General features: G+C 40.1%; 1 protein-coding gene across 2 annotated transcripts in view; it reads left to right on the top strand.

Moving 5' to 3' along the window:
* The first annotated feature begins 771 nt into the window (after positions 1-771).
* LOC101154965 (leucine-rich repeat transmembrane neuronal protein 4-like) overlaps positions 772-22097 on the top strand; it is a 130285-nt gene continuing 108959 nt past the window's right edge. Inside the window, exon 1 of one of the 2 annotated variants that reach the window (XR_002291376.2) lies at positions 772-1468. Coding sequence is in view for 1 of the 2 variants with exons in the window: in XM_011482003.3 (XP_011480305.1) it covers positions 1465-1468 (4 nt within the window). In the remaining variant the exon portion in view is untranslated. The remainder of the gene's footprint in view (positions 1469-22097) is intronic. The other variant, XM_011482003.3, reaches the window with a different exon arrangement.

Raw genomic sequence — 22097 nt, 5'->3', positions numbered from 1 at the left:
GTGCCACACCATCTACGCATAATGTAAAAGCCGGAGCAGGAGTGACCCACAATCGGAATAAGCTGTTTACATGCACCACGATTGGATCAACAATCGTCATAACCCACCTATCTCGATTGGAAAGAAATTTTGATCAGAATGAGTCTGATCGGGTGTGCTTACATGATACATTTTTATTTTAATCAGGCATTTATTCTGATTATTTTTGTCCTTGTAATCGCAGCTTTTGTCTCGTTACTCCCTGGTTTTAAAATTTTCATTGTCAGTTCTTTCCCCCCCCCCAAATTGATCATTGGTTTTAAACATTCGTTTTTTCATGTTTAAAAGTTAGTTTGGTGTTTTGACAATGTTTAAACGTATCTATTGAAGTCTGCAGTCTTTTGCAGTTTTCATCTATCATGGCAACATTTTGACAGTTGCTCCTGTTGATTTGCTGTATATACATATTGTCATCAAATGTACTTATTGGTCATCAAACACCAATATGGAGATGATAACTACCACAAAGGGACAAGAACTGCTGGTATTTCTTTAAATTTCTCATTCTAGTAGAGAACTAATTGTAAAAGGTTTCAGTTGTCTTTTCCAACCCAGCATGACGTGTTTTGTTCTGCAGACTTCTTGTTTGGAGCTGTTTTTTCATGCACGCTGGAATTGCGCCCTCCTATCTGTAATAATTATGCAACACGAGGTGGGATCGGGCAGGCTACCCACTCACAGTATAATGATGACCACATATAGCTCGCTGCATATCCTCCTCAGCACCTGCATAACATCACTTAGCCTACGTGGGAAGGACACGAGTGGGGACGTCTGCAGCGCCGCTCACTTTCTGATGGAGACGCAACCAAACCGTTCAGAGCACGTTTGGAAGGATCTGTCTGCTGCTGTTAAGAGCAGCATCAAATGAAAACTGCCCCCCCCCCCCCTCCCATTTGCATCCCTTGTGCACTCGCTGGGAACATCCTTCCTGCGCGCAGAAGCGCGCGCTCGACGCAAATCTGCTCACCGGCGCGGCGCAGAAAGCTCCCGACACAGAGACAGTGATCCCCGGCTTTGCGCCCCTGGATCTTTGCGCAGAGGACCCCAGCTTCCTCTGTCATCCCCGCAGAGCGCAGAGGCTCCTTCTCACCTCTGACTCTGTGCTGAAGGCGCTCTTTTCACCACTGTGCTCCTGACGGGGTGACTGAACCCTGATTCCTGCAAAGACCGGCTCAAGGTCTGGAAAGTTACAGCGCGTCATGGAGCACGAGCGTAAACTTTAAAAGCCCGTTGTTGTTATTTTTTGGGGGTTAAACTGCTTCTTTAGAAGTCTTGGTCCTTTTAGAATGAAATCAGGCGCGTAAAAAGGCTCCGCTGCTCCGCAGGTATTGGGAAAGAAAGGCGACACAGACGGACCAAGTCGTGATCTGTGCGACGGATTGTTCTGAGGGGGACGGAGGGGGAAAGACTGGATGAGATAACATGGGTAAGTCATAGGATGACTTTTTAAGTTTGCAAAGATTTTTTCTGTCTTTGAGTGTGAGGATGTTTGGAGCAAATCATTATATTCCACCCTTAAAACAAGCTCCGTGAACGCTTTTGGATCCTTAGGTTTCCTTGGACTGAAATGCTCATAAAATGCGGTAGAAAACCAAATGTAAAGCAGTTGCAAGAACAAGTGTATATTCTTACAGTCGAAGTGACTTAGAATATGTCAAAATGTTGAGGTGTGACTCTCTAATTTGACCTGCCCCCTGGCATCCCTCCTGTCTTTCATGTCCCTCCAGCAGTTTGACATGTTTTGACTCCATCCGATGCCCCCCCCACCACTACCTCTGTTCCCTGACAGTTTTGGGCACCTCCAATCTCATCCCACACTGCCCACCGCCTCCTCCATTTTACTGCTCTAAAGCTGAATTCACCTCAAATCCTCTCTCCTCCTCAGTATTCCAGGAGCTTTGGGTTCCCCACTCAGGGAAGGATGGAGACTGTCAGCCTACGATCCTATTTTTTGATTTGCTGTTCTTCTAAAGCAACTTTTTTTCTTTTAGAATTATCAGTTGAGGACATCATATTCACAAAAGAGCATCTTCCTCTGTGTTGAAACCCTTAAACGAACGATTTCCAACATTCCTTCGTGCCATTTCTTCATCATTTATGGTGGTTTTAAAAATGTATTTTTCATTTATTTAGATGTATTGGTGTTAATAGATTCTTTTTTTTAAATTGAAATAGTGGAAGTCAGTTTGGATGCATGCAGCCCACACATCTGTGTCGTTATGGCTTTTTCCTCTAATAAGCAGCTTGGTGCAGCTCTATATTACAGCTTTAATTATGCGCTAAGTATTACTACAAGTCAAAATAAGTGGTTGCATTTGTTAGGGGATCCACACTCTTTCCGTGCAGCCCACACATCCATCGGTTTGTTTTCCTCGTACAGATTAGTCATCAGGAATGAGCTCGTCTCCATGCATTCTTCTGCTGAACTAACAGCAGGAGGATCTATCGCCGGTACGGTTTAAATCAGCCAGCATGAGAGCACAGAGAATTTTGTCAAATTACTGTTTCACTTTTAGCAAAGATAATCACCAGTTTGCATCCTCAACTGTGGGATTTATTCAAATTCATTTTCTTGCAGCAACAAACCACACAAAGAACAAAGTGTGTGCATTTTCCAGATGGACCAAAGTAAGAGCATAAATAATCCAGGAATCAGAAATTGGCGCGATGCTCTCTAGTGTGACAGAGCACGCTCCTGTGCTGCAGTGCTCTTGCCTCTGCAGGAGCACAAGAAGATTAGACACAGATAAAGTTTCATTTATTCCGGGATCCATCAGTTACCCAAAGCAGACACTAATTGGTCCATAGAGCCTTTCTTTTTTGGAAAAAACAAAAAACCCAAAAACAACATTTTAAATAAAACAAATGCATTTTTACCTTTCAACATATTAAAGCTTGATGTCATAGATAATTAGGAGTTTTTGCATAGTTTAATAGTTGCCCCCGGCACAAAACCATTTACTCTTCTTGCAAATCCTGAGAATTAATTTACAGAGATCTTCCCTCTTGTTTTTTTTTAATCATTAACTGCAATGTCGAATTTTAATGGGATCTTTAGGCCTACTTTTTAAATTAAAAAAAACAAGGTCTTTCTATTTTACAGATTAGGGATTAACACAGCTTGTGGTAAAGAAAGAAGGAAAATAAACCTTCAAATGCTGCATCTTGAAAGCAGTTGTGGTCATCAATGAGGATTATGATTTCCCCAACATGACTTTGTATCAAGGTCCATTAATTTTTCTTGGTTTGGCTTAGAATACTATTGATTACAACAGAGCACATTAACCAGAAGAATGTGTCTTATCCCAGCATCAGGCGCGTTCAAGAAAAAACATACAGTTAAAAAGAAAGAAAAAACGCTCTAGAGGAAATGAAAACATGTTTTGTCTCGTTAAAGCTTGTTAGAGCCCATGTTTTTGCATTTGCTTGTGATATCTTGAACATTAATATGTTATCATATCAATCACACAGGAAAGTAATGTAGGTGATAGTATTTCATCCATGATAACAGCAATGTGATGTCTCCTCTGTCAGTTATTTGCTGCCTTAAACCTTATATGGTTATATTAGTATACATGTTCTGGTGAAAATTGACCCATTTGGAAAACGGGTCAGTTTTGACCCAAACATAATATGAGGGTTAAAAAGATGAGGACAACTTAGATTAATGGTAAAGAAAAAAACATTTTTATATACCAACTATGGCTTTATTTTCTGTTTGTTTTCAGGATCAAAAATAAAAACGCATTAAAAATAAGCATAAACGTCTATTTTTAATTCCAGCGGATGATACATTCAGACAAGGAGCTGGAATTGCTTCTGTCATAAATATTTTGGTGCTACAACCAATCAAAATTTTAGGGGAATCTTAAATACGTTTTTTATTCAAATCACAGATAATTTATTTAAAACAAGTTTTTTTTTGGAAATTTGGATTTTGCATGGTAGCTTCGATTCATGTAGTTACGAATGGTAGTGTTGATTAATGCTCAATAATTGCTTCATACTCATTCATCATCATGTGATGCACGAAAGAATGGCTTTCTTTTTTTTTACAGTTGATATTTATAACTCAACAACTTTTTTTTTCACTTAGTTTAGCTTTTGTAGGAGTCACATACAAAAAGCTCTGCAATAGCTTTGATATTTTTTAAAAGGCTTTGAGAAAAGGAAAATGGGGAAAATTATATTTTACTTGAACTTTCCCACATCGAGTTTACCGCATCTAATACCATTAAATAAGGTGTCCACATGTGACTCATTCACGCTTGTTTCATCCAGAGTGAGGTGATTTTGCCTGAACTGTAACGAGTTCAGAGACGACTCGAGAGATGAATTGCAGCTACTTCAAAGTCTGATCTAACAGATGACTCAAGGTTAGTGGTATTAGATTCATAAAGTGAGTCATCTCTCTATCCCATCGAGGTTGTGTTTGCAATCACATCTTGGTTTGTGGTGTTTTTGACACTGTGTGCATGCCAGTCACATCTAGTGGTTGAGTGTGAGTAGGAACCGTTACATTGGAAACCTGAAAAAGCTACAAATGTCTCAGATAGTGCTCTTTTATGGAAGAAAACTGATGGAAAATAACTTCTAACATCAAGATTTCTTGTTTTGACAAATTTGCAGCTTCTATTGATAATGTGATTAAACACTTTATATAAGGACAAACACAAAATCAAGATTTCTTTGTTTTTCATCATTTCCTTTAAGTAATTAGTGCAACCCCTTAACCTGCTTTCTTGCACTTACAGTTTTTTTAGATGAAAGATAAAATACTACACAAAGTGGTGCTTACATGTATTATCATTTACCCTATTTACCACACTAGGCCAATAGGGCGCACCATCAAAGAATGGTCTATTTTAAAAATGAATCCATAAATAAGGCACACCTAATTATCAGGCACATTAAGCGAGACAAAACAGTTAGAGGTAAGTCCGTCAGTGTTTATTTACTGTGTTCACAGTAACTAGAACTGTTTTGTAACACGCTACATGTTAGCCACGTTAGTAGTATTAGCCACGTTAATTCAATTTAGTTCCATTTCATTTTATTTATTTAGCCCAATATTAATATTACAACAATAGTTGTCTCAGTAGGCTTCATACTGGTAATTGTAAAATAAACGACATTATAAGGAACTGAAGTCATTGAATTCAATAGGTAATGACTAAACTAAACAGCCCAGTCTAAACTGGGCATCCCTGCCCTTGGACCCTCCTTCCTGGGAAAAAATATTTTTGGAAACAACTCTTTAAGAAAAACGGATACCAAGAAGAAACCTCGGGGATTTCCACGGATCCTCTCCCAGGACGGACAGGGGATGTAAAAGAACACTTAGAGAAGAATTAGCTTATTTAACGCTACAACTACATGTTTAAATAGCCCAGCAGATGAGTTTCATCCAGATGCAGTAGGACAGGGGTCGGCAACTGGCGGCTCCGGAGCCGCATGCTAGTCTTTCCTCCTTGTGCTGCGGCTCTCTGTGTTGTATAAAATAACTATCATGTTCTGAGGTTGCCGTGGTGCCTTTAACACAGTCAGGTAGCGTGAGCTGGCAGGAGGAAGAGAGCACCGTGAACGCAGAGGGGGCGTATCTGCAGCCATGACCAGAGTCTGCTATGGGATGGAAAGTTTTTCTGGAAAGACAGTCAGTGGTGATCTCGTAGCGGACACATGAACGCCCCAAAAAAAGCCTTTTTTTGCCCCTAGACTAAAACCATCCATTTCCGTGTAAAATTTATTAAATTTGCGTTAGGGCGCCCCTACTATCCTGTCACCTTGCTGCTACAATGACCGTATGTTGCGCTGTCTGTGCAGAACACGCTGGAGCCCCCCTCTAGCGTGCACACAGGGGGAAAACAATGAACGGGTAGATTCAAGGTTGTGGAAAAGGGACAAAAGATCAAAGGAAACATCACGCTCATAAAGAATAAAATAAAATAAATAATTAAATAAATATCCTGACAACATTTTGAATCAATACAAGTATTGCCAAATGAACTATCGCGACATATCAGCAAAAACCTTTTTTCTAACACCCCTACTGTTGCGGCTCCCTTTGCTTTCATCTCAGTGGAAAACTGATCAAAATTGCTCTTTGAGAGGTACAGGTTGTCGACCCTTGGAGTAGGGGGACGGCTGGGGAACGAGACGAGCCAGAGGTAGGGTCCACGGACAGGAGCACGGATGAGCCGACTGGAACATGGAATCACTCCCGCTCCCCCGGAGGGGACTGGGACAGAGGGACAATGCATGAATCGCACTGCATCAAGCATGGAGAGCAAATGATAGACAAATGATCAAGAATAGAGGAGAAGCAGATGAGAATAGAGGACAGAACTCCAGTGCACCATACTTTCCCCAGCTTCTGACTTCTAGCAGCCCACTAGCAATTAACTGTTATTTAATTCAAACATGTTAATAGTAAGTTAAGTATTCTCTGATTTCTAGCTTGACTGGTTATAAACCTGTCCAAAGAGGAATGTTTTTACTTTGAATGTAGAAAATGTGTCGGCCGTTAGTAGCATTAGCCGCGTAAGCGTATTCACAAAACTCGTAACTCCAAACTGTAGCACTGCTTAAAAAACAGACTGATACGTCTACAACTAACATTACTGTGAATATGCTAACTCCCAACATGGTTAGTAACACGTAAAAAACAAATACAGTCTTATACTGCTACACGTTAATCGGCAATTACAACCAGAAATGAGGCGCTCCAAATTGCAAATAATTACAAAAAAAAAAGTCTTTTAAGTGCGGAACATATGGTCTATCAAATGAGTTTGATTTTGATGTGAATAAAGAACATTTTTGACTAAAAATACCAAAATCTCAAGTTTTTACCTGATGTTTGATGGTATCTTCATCTGTTTACAAGCTGGATGCCTCAGTTGGTTCAATTCCCAGGGGGAACAATGAGCTTCATCCAGGGTGTGTTACCTATGTAGCCACAGGTGGGCCCCAGCCTGGATAACTGCTGACAGCCCAGACAAATACACTATTGTTTCAGAAAGGGCATCTCATCTTGTGTAGAAATCTCTGCCAAACCACCAGTGTGGCGACCCCTGAAGGGATATGCTGAAAGTTGAACAACAAATTAATCTGTTTATAGTGTCTAAAGCATAAAGCATAATTATGTTGGAACTATTAACAGGGAACTGGAGAAAGCCTTGGGTTACATGACACCAGTCAAAGTTTTACAAAGCAACAAGGGGGGGCGGTTGTTCTCTGCCTGCTGCCGTGTGGCGTTGGGGGGTTGTGGCTCCTGCAGCTGCTGCGGCGGGGGTCTTGGTGTGGGGATGGCTGGGCACTCTCCCTCCTTCTTTTCACATTCCATTTTAGAAGAACATAAACACTCAATTGAGCACAGGTGTTAGCTTACCTTTGCACTAATAGTTTGCGTGATTGAATGAAATATTTCACACTAGTTGGTTTGAAGGCATAAGTATGCGTGTGTGAAAACCATCTGTCTTGTGTACATGTTGACATGTGGACATTTTTGCAGCTAGCAGGTGTGTTTATAACATTTGAGTGTGTGTGTGGACAGGCCCCGCCCTTTGAGATTTGTATTACATCTGAACCTCACCATAATGATAAACATCTAGCAACTTGTTGCTTTATGCTGCTTCATGGTTTTACACCCCCCCCCCCCCTCCAATTATCACCCTCCTACCCCCCCTCTCTCTAACGTCCTCCCTCTTCTTCCCTCCTTTCCTTTTCCATCCGGTCCAACACAAAAGATTTTCAAACATGATTGAACTTAATAAAGTTTGGCCTCAATTACAAAAGGGGTTTATTCAGACATACCTCTGGTTTGTCTGAAGATTAACAACCCCTGTTGTTAAAGTAAAATATGTCCAACACAAGAGGCCTTCAGCTCTCATCTGTCTGCCTAGCTGTTGGACAGGACAAGGGAAAAAACAAAAATGCCTTTGATCTAGGACCCTTATTGAACCACGTTGCACTTAGTTGTGAATGTGACACAACTCCTCAAAGATGGGACCCACCCCGTCAGGTATACTTTTTTTTGAAATAACAAGCCAGAACAGATCGGTTTGTTACAGAACTACTGCTACCTTCCAATAATCTGCCTCTGCACAGCACAAAGCCTCCTGGGGTGCAGCCAAGAAATGACCAAATACACGATTGGACTTCTGAAGGGAACAGGAAAATCTTTGTGGGGGCATATCTGTCACTCAAAGACATTGTAAAGTGTTTTAAAAATCAAAAATAGAGACCAAAAAGTGCCTGAAATCTGTTAAGACCTTAAACACAACATGAAGAGCATTTTCATTTAAGATCTTGAAGTTAAACAGATGGATGGAGAGTGAGCGAATGGAGGACCATCATGCGGTACAGGAGGGAGTGGCAATGTTAGAAGAAAATATGTGAAATATGGAGACGTGAGATTGTGACCAGCCTTGACAGTTGGCAGAGTTTTTTATTTTTATTTTTTATTTCATGTTAAATCTGAAAACAAGATTAATGTGGTGCATTGAGTGAGTAGATGATTGACGCTTATGGGAGGATTTAATAATGAGACCAAAGTAGAAACTGTTCCAGGAGTCCAGACAAGAACTGACAAAGCGTCAGTGGTGTGTGTGCGTGTGTGTGTGTGGGGGGGGGGGGGGGCAAAGGCAGTTAATGTATCTAGCAGACTTAAAAATTTCGTTTGCGTGGAAAAAAAGAAAAGCCCTCCTCTCAAGGGTAGGGTGGCCTTGACGTGGAAATCAAGGAATCACTCAATTTAGTGATCACGACAATTTTTATTATTATTTACCAAGGCTGTGTCCCACCAAGGTGGGGTAGCCTAGACAAGGCACACAATTTTAGCTCCCTCTGTCTCTTCCCCAAACCCTCCTCCTTCAGTGTGTGAGTGCGTGTGTGCGTATGTGCGTGCGACTGGTCTGAGATCTGGTCTAAGCCACACCACACTGCACCAGGGTCAGCTGCACAGCCCAGTGTGGGCACCTCCACTGCAGGGCCTCAGCCAAGGCTGGTTTCCCCTTGCCGCTTCATCCCAAGACCAGACCTCTACCACACCCATCCATTCATCCATACACAAACTCTCTCCACCCATCCCTGTCCTGAGCAGCCTCTCTCCCCTGCACCACAGTCATCCCTCTTGCATTCAACGCTCTTTTTACACCCTCTGTCCATCCCATTCGCGGTCTTCCTCTCATTCTCACTCCACTCACATCAGATTCATATACCTTTTTCACCAATCGCTCCCTTTCCATTCTTTCAACATGTCCAAACCATCCCAGTGCCTTTTGCTCTGCTCTTTCAGCCAACTCTCGCGTCACACCAGTTCTCTCTCGGATGACTTCGTTTCTCACACGATCCATACGCGTCACACCACACATACTCCTCAAACATCTCATCTCAATTACATTCAGCTTCCTCTTTTCCGCCACTTTCAGACTCCATGTTTCAGCCCCATATAACGCTGCAGGCACCACCACACCCTCATACAATCTCCTTTTTGCATCCTTTCCCAGTGATCTACATTCAAACACTCTCTTCATTCCCCCCCATATCTTTCGTACTTCATTCATTCTAAACTCTACCTCTCCCCCCATTCCACCATCCACACAGACACACGACCCTAAATACTGAAAACATTCTACCTCTTCCAACAACTCCCCATTTAATGCCACATTCAATCTACGTTCACCCTTTAACCTCGTACACCTCATCACCTTACTCTTTTCCACATTCACTCTCAACTTCCTTCTGTCGCACACCCTTCCAAACTCCTCAACCAGACGTCCCAAGTTCTCTTCTGAGTCAGCCACTAGTGCAGTATCATCTGCAAACAGCAGCTGATTCTATCACGACAATAGAACAAACAAAAAAAATTTTTTTAAAAAGCAGCATTACATTTTAGAAAACACGACAAAATTTCAGAAGCCAAAAAGTAAAATACAAAAAGGAAAAAGCATTTCAGAAAACAAAATTAATTTCCAGAAAATAAATTGCAATGTTCAAAAATCAGAAGAATTTCAGAAAACAAAGTAGAATGTTAAAAAAAAAATGAAACACAACAAGAAACCAGAAAATGTAGGGACTATGGGACATCGCTGATTGGTTGTCCAGTATCCCTTCATGTCAAATAACTTTCAGTTAAAATGATGGACTAATGTCATCATCAGGTAGGTACTGACAGATGTCTCTGATTGGATGATGACATTTGTCGATCATTTTAACTTCAGCAAACAGAGAAAGAACATTTAATTTTTTTTTTTTTTTTTTACCTCTGAAACAGAATGGTCATCCGGAAGTAGTTTTTGGGGATGACGTCTGTGCTGTCCTTTCCTTCATTCCTAATAATGGAAGGGAGGAAAGGACAAAAATCTAAAAATGATTTGGTTTTAGTAGTTGATAAATTCATAATTAAATAAAACAGCTTTTTTTTCATTTTGGATTATAAGTTGAAAAATGATTCATAGTACCTACCTCTTCTGGTTTCTCACTGTGTTTTGTTTTTCCAACATTTAATTTTGTTTTCTAAAATGTTTTAAATTTTTTAATATTTCATTTTATTTTCTGTAAATAAATGTTATTTTTCTGAAATGTTTTTCATTTTTAACATTTAATTTTGTTTTCTGTAAATGACTTTAGTTTTCTGAAATGTTTTTTTTTTTGTCTTTGTGATCTTTACAATGTTTGTGTCGAGTGGCTTGTTGGTGTGATTTGCAGATTTGCACTTCAGGGCCACCGTACAAGGGTGATACCCAGGCTCCTACATTGTGGGAAGAAAAAAAACAGGAAATATTAGAGAGAGTGCTAAATAGTTTTAAACACCTCATGTTTAAAGATGATGGGATTAGAAAATTATCCAGAATCCCGTTGAGGCAATTTGGGGTTTTGATTTTTTTTAAACAAAGGTGGTAAAAGCAAGGCAGCTTTTTTGTCGCACCTTTCAAAGTTAGAGGCAATTTTAAGGACTTTATTTAACCAAATCAATTGATTGATTGACTGGTTGAGAAGGAGTAAATTAGGAAAAGGTTTTCTTTAGGTATTGGGTTTTGACACCAGTTTGCCAGTCACATCAGTTATAAAAAAAATCAAAGCTCTGTGAGCAATTTGGTAAATAAAAAGATTTTCACACACAGACAAATCAACCCTAGACATGTCAAAACAACAAAACCAATTGGCAAGGATCAGTCAGTTTTTTTGTCTCAGGGGTAAAGTAAACGTGCTTTTTTTTCACTAGAGTGAAAACGTCATGCATATATAAAGAACCCCCTGTGGTAACATGGGAAATTGCGCTTGTTTTTCTTTTTATTTTGTTTTATAATCCAGCTTTGGTCTGAAGAGTGAAAAAGATTTTCATGTGGGGAACAACAAGAAAAATCTGCTGAGCACAGCCTGAAATTGTCAAGAAAATAAGTCAGCACAGCGAAAGAATAGTTCCCATCTCTGCAGCTCTAAACTTTTATTTGTTTTTCTATTATTCCTTGTTTTTATATGCTGAAGTCTGCATGTTATTTTCTTTTCTTTTTAGAACCAAGCTGTGATGTAATATATATATATATATATGCTTTGAAACCATGAGATTTTGTGTGACGGATTATAATTAATAAAAAATGGTCACTTCAGTATTATCTGCAGCACTAAAATATGCAGGTATTTTCTTTTGTTTTCTTTTTTTTGTGCATTTCTGTAAAATACGATTTCACTATGTTAAAAATATAAAGCTTTGAAAATTACTCAGTAATATACCATATTTTCACCACTACAAGGTGCACTTAAAAGCACCTTATAGTGTACCTCTGGATTTTGAGAGGTACACAGTGCTCTGTCAAAATGTCGTTTTTTTTTTTTTTTGCAAAAAAGATTGGGTGTCCTTGTAAATACCCTAGTGTGGCTAACCTGTACTGTGTCGGATTGTGTATTTTATGTGATACTAACAAGGTTTGGAGTTGCCATAGTCACAGAAACATTTGTTTTAGTGGTGTAAGTTTGTTTTTTACTGTGTTTCAAACAAGGTTGGGGGCTATAAATGGGCTGTAAATATGGTAACGCAGCTAAAGTTTCTAGCATAGCTAAAATGAAGAGTATTACAAAGAAACTTGTAGAATTACTGTAAATGCCGTTGTCTGATTGACTCACGGACTTACTCTGAAAAAACTACTGTCAGTAATAAGTCCACATGTGTACATGAGTGTTTCTGGCTTCCACGTTCAAAACTCTCGCATTCATGCGTTGCTTCAGAAGTTTCTAGAACTGTTTTCGGTAGGGCTGCACAATATGAGGAAAATTTGTGATATGCGGTATTAATGATCAATATGGCGATAACGATATAACTTGCGATATGTAAACAAATAGCAAAACAACTAAAAACATTTCCATTTCATTGCAAGAGTTTAAAAATTATACTCCAAATGACCCTCGTCGATGATTGGTCAAATTTATTAATGGATTTATTTGATCCGTTAAATACTTCAACTGCCATAAGATTGTTTTAGCACATTTAAGCTGTATGTTGCGATAAAGAGAAATTTGCGATATATTGTGCAGGCCTAATTTTCGGACTAAACAAAGTCCATTGAATGTGCGTTGAAAGTTAAATTGGGTCGAACTGTTGCCAATCAAGGACTTGGACTCGGTAGTGACGCATGGATGACATTTCTTTTAATTCGCTGAAGTGCCAAACATTTAAAAACTAATCATGAAGGAGAAATTATTAATTGCGGTTTGTACCCGGCCGGAATTATGACATATATTCGAATAGAGCTGAGATAGAAAAAGCCTTAAGCAGGATTTGCACCGTTTCAACATTTCGCACCAAGGCTTTTCCAATTATAGGTGGCGGACATGCACTTCTATACAGTAGAAGAAGAAATAAGCAAGGAGGGGCGCATTTAGCACCCGTATGCTAAATGCGCTTTCAAGAACAGACCTTCACAGTGCGCTTTTGACGGTCTACCATTTAATCCAATGTGCTCTATAGTGAGGAAAACACAGTGGTTTTTTTACACTAGACAGTGATATTCCATACCAGCATGTAAGTATAATTTTTTCCCTTAGAATATTATTTTTCAGTGTTTGAAACATTTCTGTCTGAAGGTGCATCTGTGGAAAAAAGGCTGAAATCTGTGCAATGCTTGGACCAACTCCAAGAAAGAATCAGCAGTGATCCTGCACATGTGGCTTTTGGAAGGTTCAAATCACTAAAATGCCAGAAATGCATCCACTCCACTTTGAAACATTTTTCTAGATTGTACCTAATTGCAAGTATATATTAAGGAGAGCTTGCTGTGTAATTTTTAGTGGCTCGATGGTGTACTGTCTCAGCAAATATGCTGCTGTCACTCAAATTATTCTCATAAATGTTCATGAACATTTTAAAAGGGAAGCAAGGTGATCCCAACTGTAGACGTCAAACTTTCAACAACAAAAAATGGAGCAGTTACGAAGGCCTTGCAGTCTAACAGCTTAATAGCGCCTGTAAAAGGCTGCAGGGAAGTCATCCAAAACCACATTCACTGATTAAAACAAACCCTGAGGGGGGGTTGCAGAATGGCAAGAAAAGGGTCTAACATGTGTGAACCTCCAGAAATAAGCTACAGTTTTCTGCTGGGAATATGTTCTGGCCTTACATGGGGGGGAGGGCTTTGACAGAAGGCATTTATATGTTTGCTAAAACTTTTCAGAACACATGAAATATTTATCCGTGTTTTGCTATAGTGGCAGATAAAGCAGAAAAGTTTTCTTTCACTCAGAAAAAGTGCTCAGGTGACGTTATTTAGTCTCACATAATTATGCATGCCTTGTTTAAAGAATAATGACAGACACCCCCCCCCCCCCCCCCACACACACACACACACACACATCTCCCACGCCTCCCTCACCTCCACAATGTCCCTGATCAAAAATTTACATATCCTTGAACATGGGGTCTGATCATATCCACACAAGAGAAAATTCAGATTCAGTTGCTATTAAAGGTCAGTTTAAGCCCAGGTGTGGAAAAAAAACAGCCCATGTAAGAATAGTTGGTGGTTTTCATAGGCCCAATGAGACCTTTTCACATTTACACAGAACTACGCTAGCTTTGTTGGCCACTGCACAGTGGGGAATGCTGCAGAAATGCCACAATATCAGTGAGAAAGGGCAGCTGAGTTGAATCAACTCAGCACTGAAACATTTAGTGAGTTTTTTGTCAGTTCTGGAGCAATATACTGTCGAGCAAGGATGGGCAGTAGTGAGGAAAATACTGGAAAAGGAAATGAGTCCCACAGTAAACAAACATTGGTGTATAGCAGCTCTGTAATATACGAGAAGATCTTCCAAACGTCCTTTTAATAATGTTATGAATATTATGAAGCGCCTGTTCGCTCATCATTTTATTTTTAATTCCGTGTGGTCAGTGCTTTTTTTGTGGAAGAATGGAGCTCCTAAGATAGGCTAACACGCGCTAATACCATTAGCCTTGTTTGATGAACACAAAATCCATGCGGGAAATGCCGCAATCTGCATCTTGGCTGCACGTAAATGTATGGGAATAACATCAGCCTTTATTTGATTGTTTGAACGCTTTCTAAGGACTGAGCGACATTTCTACTTTGAAAAGCTCACACACTGCCCCAAAGCCGCTGTGTGAGCTGGAAGTCCGAGCTCTGCTCGGACACACGGTTCTCCTGCGTCCGGCAGCCGCTAACCCAGAGCGGCGGGACGGATCGTAGTCCGAATTCTCCCACACATAACAAAACAACAAAACGCAAACGTAAGAAAGCATCCTCCCTCTCCTCAAACACAAAGTTATTAATCCAGCTGGTCTGCTCAGAGACAGTTCGGATGATCACCTCGGTACAACTTGTAAATGAAATACAGCTGCTGTGCTCAATGATCATGAAATAAACTGAATTTTATAATTTTGTCAGAATGAAAGACATATTGATATTCAGGTAGAGTATTTTCCAAGTCATACTTTAAAAAGAAAAGAAAAAGAAAATGTGTTCCGCTACAATATTGGGATATGTATCGTAAGGTGGGACGCGTATTGGGATACGTATCACATTGCCAGACTCTTGCCAATACACAGCCTTAGTTTACAGTGTTCCCTCCTTATGTCGTGGTGCACATTCTGTGGTTTTGCAGATTTTTTACAGTGCAACTTTTAATGCTTTTATTTATATTTTGAAGTAGCACTTTGTGTCCTGCATTCTGATTGGCTGTTGAACTTGTCAATTAATCTCCTCCATGCTGAGTCTCCATGTTATGTGTAGCTTAAGAGAGTTACATAAATCCTTAATGCGAGCAGATCTTTGTTTTCATTCTATAAAACTGGCCATTTTTTCTATGAAGGTTTTAACTTTGAGAGCTCTAGCCAGAGAGAAAAGTATGAAAATGTTCTGTTTGAGAAAAGTGTATAAAGTGTGTAGTGAAGCTACAGCCATAAAAAATCTATATTCTTACATTGCGAATTTCTCCTATCACAGGTTATTTATGTAACATGTTTCCCATAATAAATGAGGGAATACTGTATGTTCTGGTAGTTTTGGTACCCATCCGTAATTTATATGCCATGTTTTAGCCTGCTACCCAGATGCTTTTTAGGATTTAGAAAGCTTTCACTATTATCCAACGTTTCGTTTTTATTTATTCTTTGGTATTTTTACCTGTGTTTTTATTATCCTGTCAAGAGATTTATGGCTGGATTTATCTTTCGGACACTGGGCAGCACATTTCCCTTCAAAATAGCCTTGAGGCAAGATTTAATTGTTGCTCACAAAGATTAAATGATTCAACACAGCAGCCCCAGAATATTAGCCAGCCTGCACCATGTTTGACAGTAGGAACATGTTTCTTTTCTGGCCCAGATCTGCCATATAGGCAATGTGCCCAGATGTTCGACATGTATAACACAGTGGCATTTGTTACGTGTATCTACACCTACATATATCTGTTTTTTTGCTTACCAACTTCCTTACCAGGGCATGTTTGGACAAATGTTTGTTAAGCTGCTTGGCAGCCATTTTGAATGTCCAGTTGAAACAATTTTTGAAAGAGGTGTTTAGTTGTTAACCCCTGCATTCCTTCTGTAATGGTTTGAACCAATTGGCATGAGGCTAGATTAGCAGAAGTGTTTGCTCAGTGAAAGAGAGAGATGGGTGGAGTTTTATATTGTGAACATGTTGGACTGTGAAAATAAAAAATTAGCACAGCTGCTTCCGCCATTCAGTCACAAGGGGTCAGAAGTGGGAAAAAATCCATGCTAAGTGACAAACATGAAAACCAGAGATAAGGCAACTGTGAAAAAAATTTCAGAGCAGATTATTCTGAAACACTTTTTGAGGATGGTGCTTCCAGAATTGGAGTTCTGATTCTGACGCATCCACTTTCAGATTCCTAGTACGTCTTCGTTTTCCTCATCTGAGCTGGCATTTGGCTCAAAACTGTAAGGCTGGATAGTTCCACTATTGCTCGCCATTTTTGTTGCACTGGTAATGTAAAGTTGAGGGTGTAAACTGAGAGCTCTCAGCAACAGGGCAGGGAAGGGGAACGGTACCGCTCACAACTCAGAGGGGAATTTCTGAAGAGCTCCTGCCGCTCTGCATAAAACGATGTCCCAGAAAATGACAGAGGTTATGGATTTTGGCTAAAAACTTAATAGTTCATTAATTTCTATTCTTGTTGTTACAGTTAAACTTAATTAATCAGAGACTTGATTGAACAGGCCACACATAATAAGTAATGTTTGCACCATTCGCCACTTTGTCGGCAAGTGGACTTCTTGAAGTTAATTATAGCTAAAAGGTTAAGAAGTCATTTCATATCCCACACATTGCGTCAAGCAGCAGGTTTTTGTGTGGCTGCAAAAGCTACCAGCTGTGGAAACAGTCAGTTATAATGAGGAGTGATGGCTAAAAAGCCACTTGGAAGAACTGATTGTTGTCTCACTGAAGCTAAATCCCATTAGTGACAATTTGCAGAAGTCACCAACTCCATGGGTCACAGAATTTATGAATGCCAACCCCTGGCATGTTGTGTGGTAGACAATTATAGAAACAAAGTTGTTGTTTAAAAAAGGTAAAATGTCATGATATTAAATAAAAAAGGTTAATTTGATTTAGTCAGGAAACTGCAGCATGCAGATCATTTTAAAATGCTCTGTGCCTAATACTTGTCAGTCATCTCTTCAATTCTGCATCATTAGTTTTTGTAAACCTGTGCAAGATGCTCAGTGCAGAAAAACGACTTTGTTAAAGGGGTTTTAGTTAGCTCATTCTGGTTTCCTGCCTTCAGTTTGTTCTTTTCAGCCATATGGTTTGCCTGATAACAGAGTGACTTCGTGCTTCATAAATATTCAAGAACATACGCACTTTTGTTTTTGCATGCTTGCGCAGCCCTCTGTCGCTTTCAGAAGTATACCATCCCAAACATTACATGTGCGTTCAATAATTCAAACAAATGGTGAGAATCTCTGCTGTAAATGTCTAGTCTGATCAAAACTTTTGTTAAATGTTGGCTGTAATGTTTTGATCTGTCTTGAGAAAGCGCCCCCAAAAGTCATTTCGGTGAAAGATTAAATTAGGTTCTGACACAGCCAACGCATTGGATTTAGCTTATCATGCAGTCTTTAGATATTCTGTTTACTTCTTGCTTTGGTTTACTTGGAAGTATAAACTTGAAAAGACAAATCTTTCAGTGTAATTTCCAGGATGATCCTGTAAAGGCAACTGTCTTTATACAAACACACCCACAGATTCCTGACTCAGATTGTCCAAAAAATGACAAATAAACCTTCACTACAAGTTTGTAACATGACTAGAACTTTGCTAAAACTAACTTTACATGACCAACTATCAATATAACTGACAACTGACCATCTCTTCCATCCTGAATACAAACTTTCAATAAACGACCACCCTTACATCTGCTTTCTGACCATCTTTTATCAGCTGTTAATGCACCATTCCGTGTTACCACTTTTTACCATTCCGGTAACACAGACAACCTGTTATTTGGCTGTTTTTACTGACTTTTTTTAGTTAGTTAAACTGTTTATTCGTTAGTGCTCTACTTTTTAACGTTGATATTCGCACCTGCTATCGGATCTCCTTCATCACAGCTCTTTTTGTTTTGTCAATCATCCAATGCTTGTTTGATTTCATTCTTTCTGTTATTTTTTTTAGTTCATTGTTTGTCACTGGGCTGCACAGTGGTGCAGTGGTTAGTGCTTTCCCCCTTACAATGAAAAGGCCCTGGTTCAAATCCCAGCAGGGACCTTTCTATGCAGTTTAAATGTTCTTGTGCATCTGTGGGTTTTCTCCAGACACTTCGGCTTCCTCCAACGGTCCAAAAGCATGCTTCATAGGTTGAATGATTACTTTAAAGTGTCTCTATGTGTGACTGTGTGATTGTGAGGCCCTAAGATCAGCTGGAGACCTGTCCGGGGTGTACCTCTGGTACCCCTGGCAGCCTCATGACATTGAAAGGGATACAGCAGCTCAAGAAAATGGATGGATGTTTGTCACCTTTTTCTTTTTAGTTGTGTCATGGTTGAGTGCTTAAGTTTGGTTGCAGTTAATTTCTTAGTCACATGCACCTTTCAGGGGGGTTGAGCCATACAGGTTTTTGTGTTGTCTGGGCCCGTTGACCAAACAAGTACTTGGTCTCCCTGGGAATGTAACCAAAAAATTTAAAGAATCAATGTAGTACGGTGTATAATGAGTAGACAAAACAAAACAGAACAGCCAACAATGGAAACCCCTGGCTGTTTTTTTTTCTTCTGGTCTGTGGGTGTATTTATTAATTCTGTCATGAAATAAGCAGCTTTTTCCAACTGCAAGACTCGTTTAGGCCATTTGGTCTTCTTTAGCCTTTAGCTTGTATGAATACATCAAATGTGCATGAAGGTATATCATTCATCAGTATTCTCTGGTCATTTTAGTTAAGCCTTTGAGATTGGGGAAGTGACTTCTGTCACTTTCAAAATAGCTCAAAAGATGATCAAAGCAGATCCTTAACACTAGGGCTGTCTTTAGCGACACGCTCTCTGAACTCTTAATACATGCAACGTAATTCGAATGGATTCTGATGCAGAGGAAAGCACCTGCTTTTCTCGCCCATATTGAATTAAATGTACCCCTTTTCAGATGTACATTTGGTCACTTCATTTTTAAAAGCGTTGGCTGCACAGTGGGGTAGATGCTAGCACCCTCACACCATAGACAAAAGGCCCTGGTTCACATCCCTGCTGGGTCCTTTCTGTGTGGGATTTGCATGTTCTCCTTGTGCATGTGGAGGTTTTCTCCAGGCATTCCAGGTTTCACCCCACAGTCCAAACACATGCTTTATAGGTTAAATGATGACTCTAACGGTTTCTTAAGTTTGAATATGTGTGTCTGTGTGCAGCTCTGAAATAGACTGTCAAACTGTCAGAGGTGGCCAGGATGGGCTCTAGCAACCCCATGACCCTAGACAGGATAAGGTAGGAATAAAGGAAGGATAGATGTCACTTTCAAATACACTTTGTGTGTTTTTGATAGCACTGTGACGTTGTGAGTAGAAATTCGGAAAAAGTTGAACCCTTAACAGATATGATTACAGAACAGGCAATAGGTGTGTGCCTTGAAGGGACCGGCTTTAATAAGACAAGAACATTGAAAGGTGCACCAAAACAGAAGAGGAGGACAAAGAGGATTCCAGGACACGGGTTGCCTGCCTCCCGGATCTGTACCGCACAGGGAGTGGGGTGTGGGCAGTCTCCTCCAGGAGAGGATGAAGACAGGAGTGACCGGTTCCTCAAACAGAATACGACTCAGTAGTAGCAGCGGCGGAATCCCTTTGCCGTAGGCGGAACCAAGGAGAAACCTTGTTGCGAGACAACAACGAATGTGGGGCAGCTGGACAGTTGAGGATGCCAATCTCGCTGGAGGGGAGACACACCACTAGGATGGAGAGCAAGAAAGGGAAGCAGGAGTGAATCAGCAGAGTGTGATGCACTCCTCTTTAAGCTGATTACCGCTTTCTGCCCTTCCTTATATCTTAATTAGAATAGTAAAAAAAGAGCTTTATTTCACCAGCTTTTGGAGAAGCCCTTTTTTTTTTATTCCAAGGTCTGTTTTAATGTTTTTGGTAGAGCGTTTAGTGACTCATCGTTTTGTTTAGCTCGTGCTGGTTTGCGGCGCCTTCCGTCCGTGAAACCAGGGTTCGACTCCGGGCTGCTCCCTGTTCCCTTCTCTACCTCTGTGCCGGTTCCAAGCCCGGTTTGAGAAGGTTGCATCAGGAAGGGCATCCGGCGTAAAACATTGCCAAGTTTACCATGCGACTTGTTCGCTGTGGCGACCCCTGATGGGAGAAGCCGAAAGAGGAAGAAGTTTAGTGACTCATCGTTTTATCATATTTTATTTTCTACTCTGTCCTCATTTTAAATGGACAAAACCTCCTCATGCTTGGTAGAGCCTTGTACTCCAACTGAAGAAGGATTTAGGAACTTGTGACAATTTTCACCAAATAAACTGCTCTACCCCTAGGAAGCCTGGTCATTTTTTTTTTCCAGAGTGACCAAACCACCTGCAAAGGTCTTGCAGTTCAAGCTCTGTTCATCTGATCTAAACTGAGCTGTGCTAGTAGTGGTGAGGAAATAAATCTCCCACATTGTCACACATCCCCATCAAAGTGTGAGAGGAAATCAAGTGAGTACATTAGTGAAACCCTCACGAGATACTATGTTAAAGCAAGTCTTATTAGGATGCCATTAACAAAGTGGTTTTATAAAATAAAGAATCAACAACCAAAATATAATTAGATATATCTTTTTGCAATGCGATCACACTGAAGAGAAACTGCGTCACTTCAACAAGTTGAGTGTTGCTTAAAAACACAGATAAAGTCAGACATGGTGAATGCAGCTTCCTGAAGTTAAACACCATCTGAATAAGAAGGAGAGGTGATCGCTGTCCTTTTAACTTGCTGTTGTTACGGCAACAACACAGTCCTTTTGGATCTCCTTTTACTGTCACTCACACGTAGTGTCTCCACAAACACACCAATTACTCACTGTGCTGTTAAGCATCATTAGATATATGACAGGAACAAAACAAAAAGAAGTGTATTTTTAACTTTCCCCACTGAGGCTTGCTATAAACTGATCCGTTTATGAGCATGACTGGAAAAAAGCCACAGAACTTTTACAGATGGGAGCCCTGCAGTTTTTACCAAACATTTTACATCTGACTAGATTGGTTTTTTACATAAAGAAAATGAATAAGCCTAAAATCTCACGAACTGTTGCCCATAGCAACCTGTGTGAATGAAGGACACTTAGGTGTGGACTAAATCGGTCTGCCTTGCTTTAATTTTCTCATGTTTTTTATGACCCCTGGAGATTTTCCAATCCACCTCCTTTGTTTTTTCTAACAAGCTACCTTCACACTGCCCTCGGCAACAGGCTGAAGCACCCACTTACAAGAAAAAGTCTATGTAAACACACATAAGTGTGTATTGGGCTTCCAACTCTTGCGTTCATACATAGCAATGCAAGTTTTCAGGCTCTCAGGCTCTAGGTACAAAACGCGCGGCCATTAAAAGCACGATGAAAGTTAAACTAGGTTAAACTTTGACCAATCAAGGACTTTGGTAGTGATGTATGAGAGACGTCGCCTTTTAATGGATCATGGAGGAAAAATTGATAATTGCTTTTTGTGCCCGGCCGGGTTATAAGTCTTTCATATATCAAGATAGAGCTGTGAAATAAAAAGGCCTGGAGTAAGATTTGCACCACTTGTGCAAGTCTTAAGCTAGTATTGGGTTGGAACAGACCTGCGTGAACACCATTTCCACACACATGCCCAGCGTGTGGGTAGCTTTACAGAGGAAGTTATCCACTTCAACTACTAAATCTGCTCTTATTCTCTTGGAATAAAGCTGATCACCTCTGCATGAATTATCATTTGGAATTTTAAGTGGCATCTAAAGTATTTTGGTTTTTCAGGGACTTTTGCCAATCAAAGACGTTTACACATACGGAAAGATTTCCAAAAAATTGGAGGTACAATAAATCACAAGATCTTTGGTATACCTAATCTGAA

Source organism: Oryzias latipes, chromosome 12 (assembly GCF_002234675.1).
Source record: "Oryzias latipes chromosome 12, ASM223467v1".
Classification (NCBI taxonomy): Eukaryota; Metazoa; Chordata; class Actinopteri; order Beloniformes; family Adrianichthyidae; genus Oryzias; species Oryzias latipes.
The sequence above is the reverse complement of the archived record's forward strand: the minus strand, read 5'-3'. Positions and strand labels throughout refer to the sequence as shown.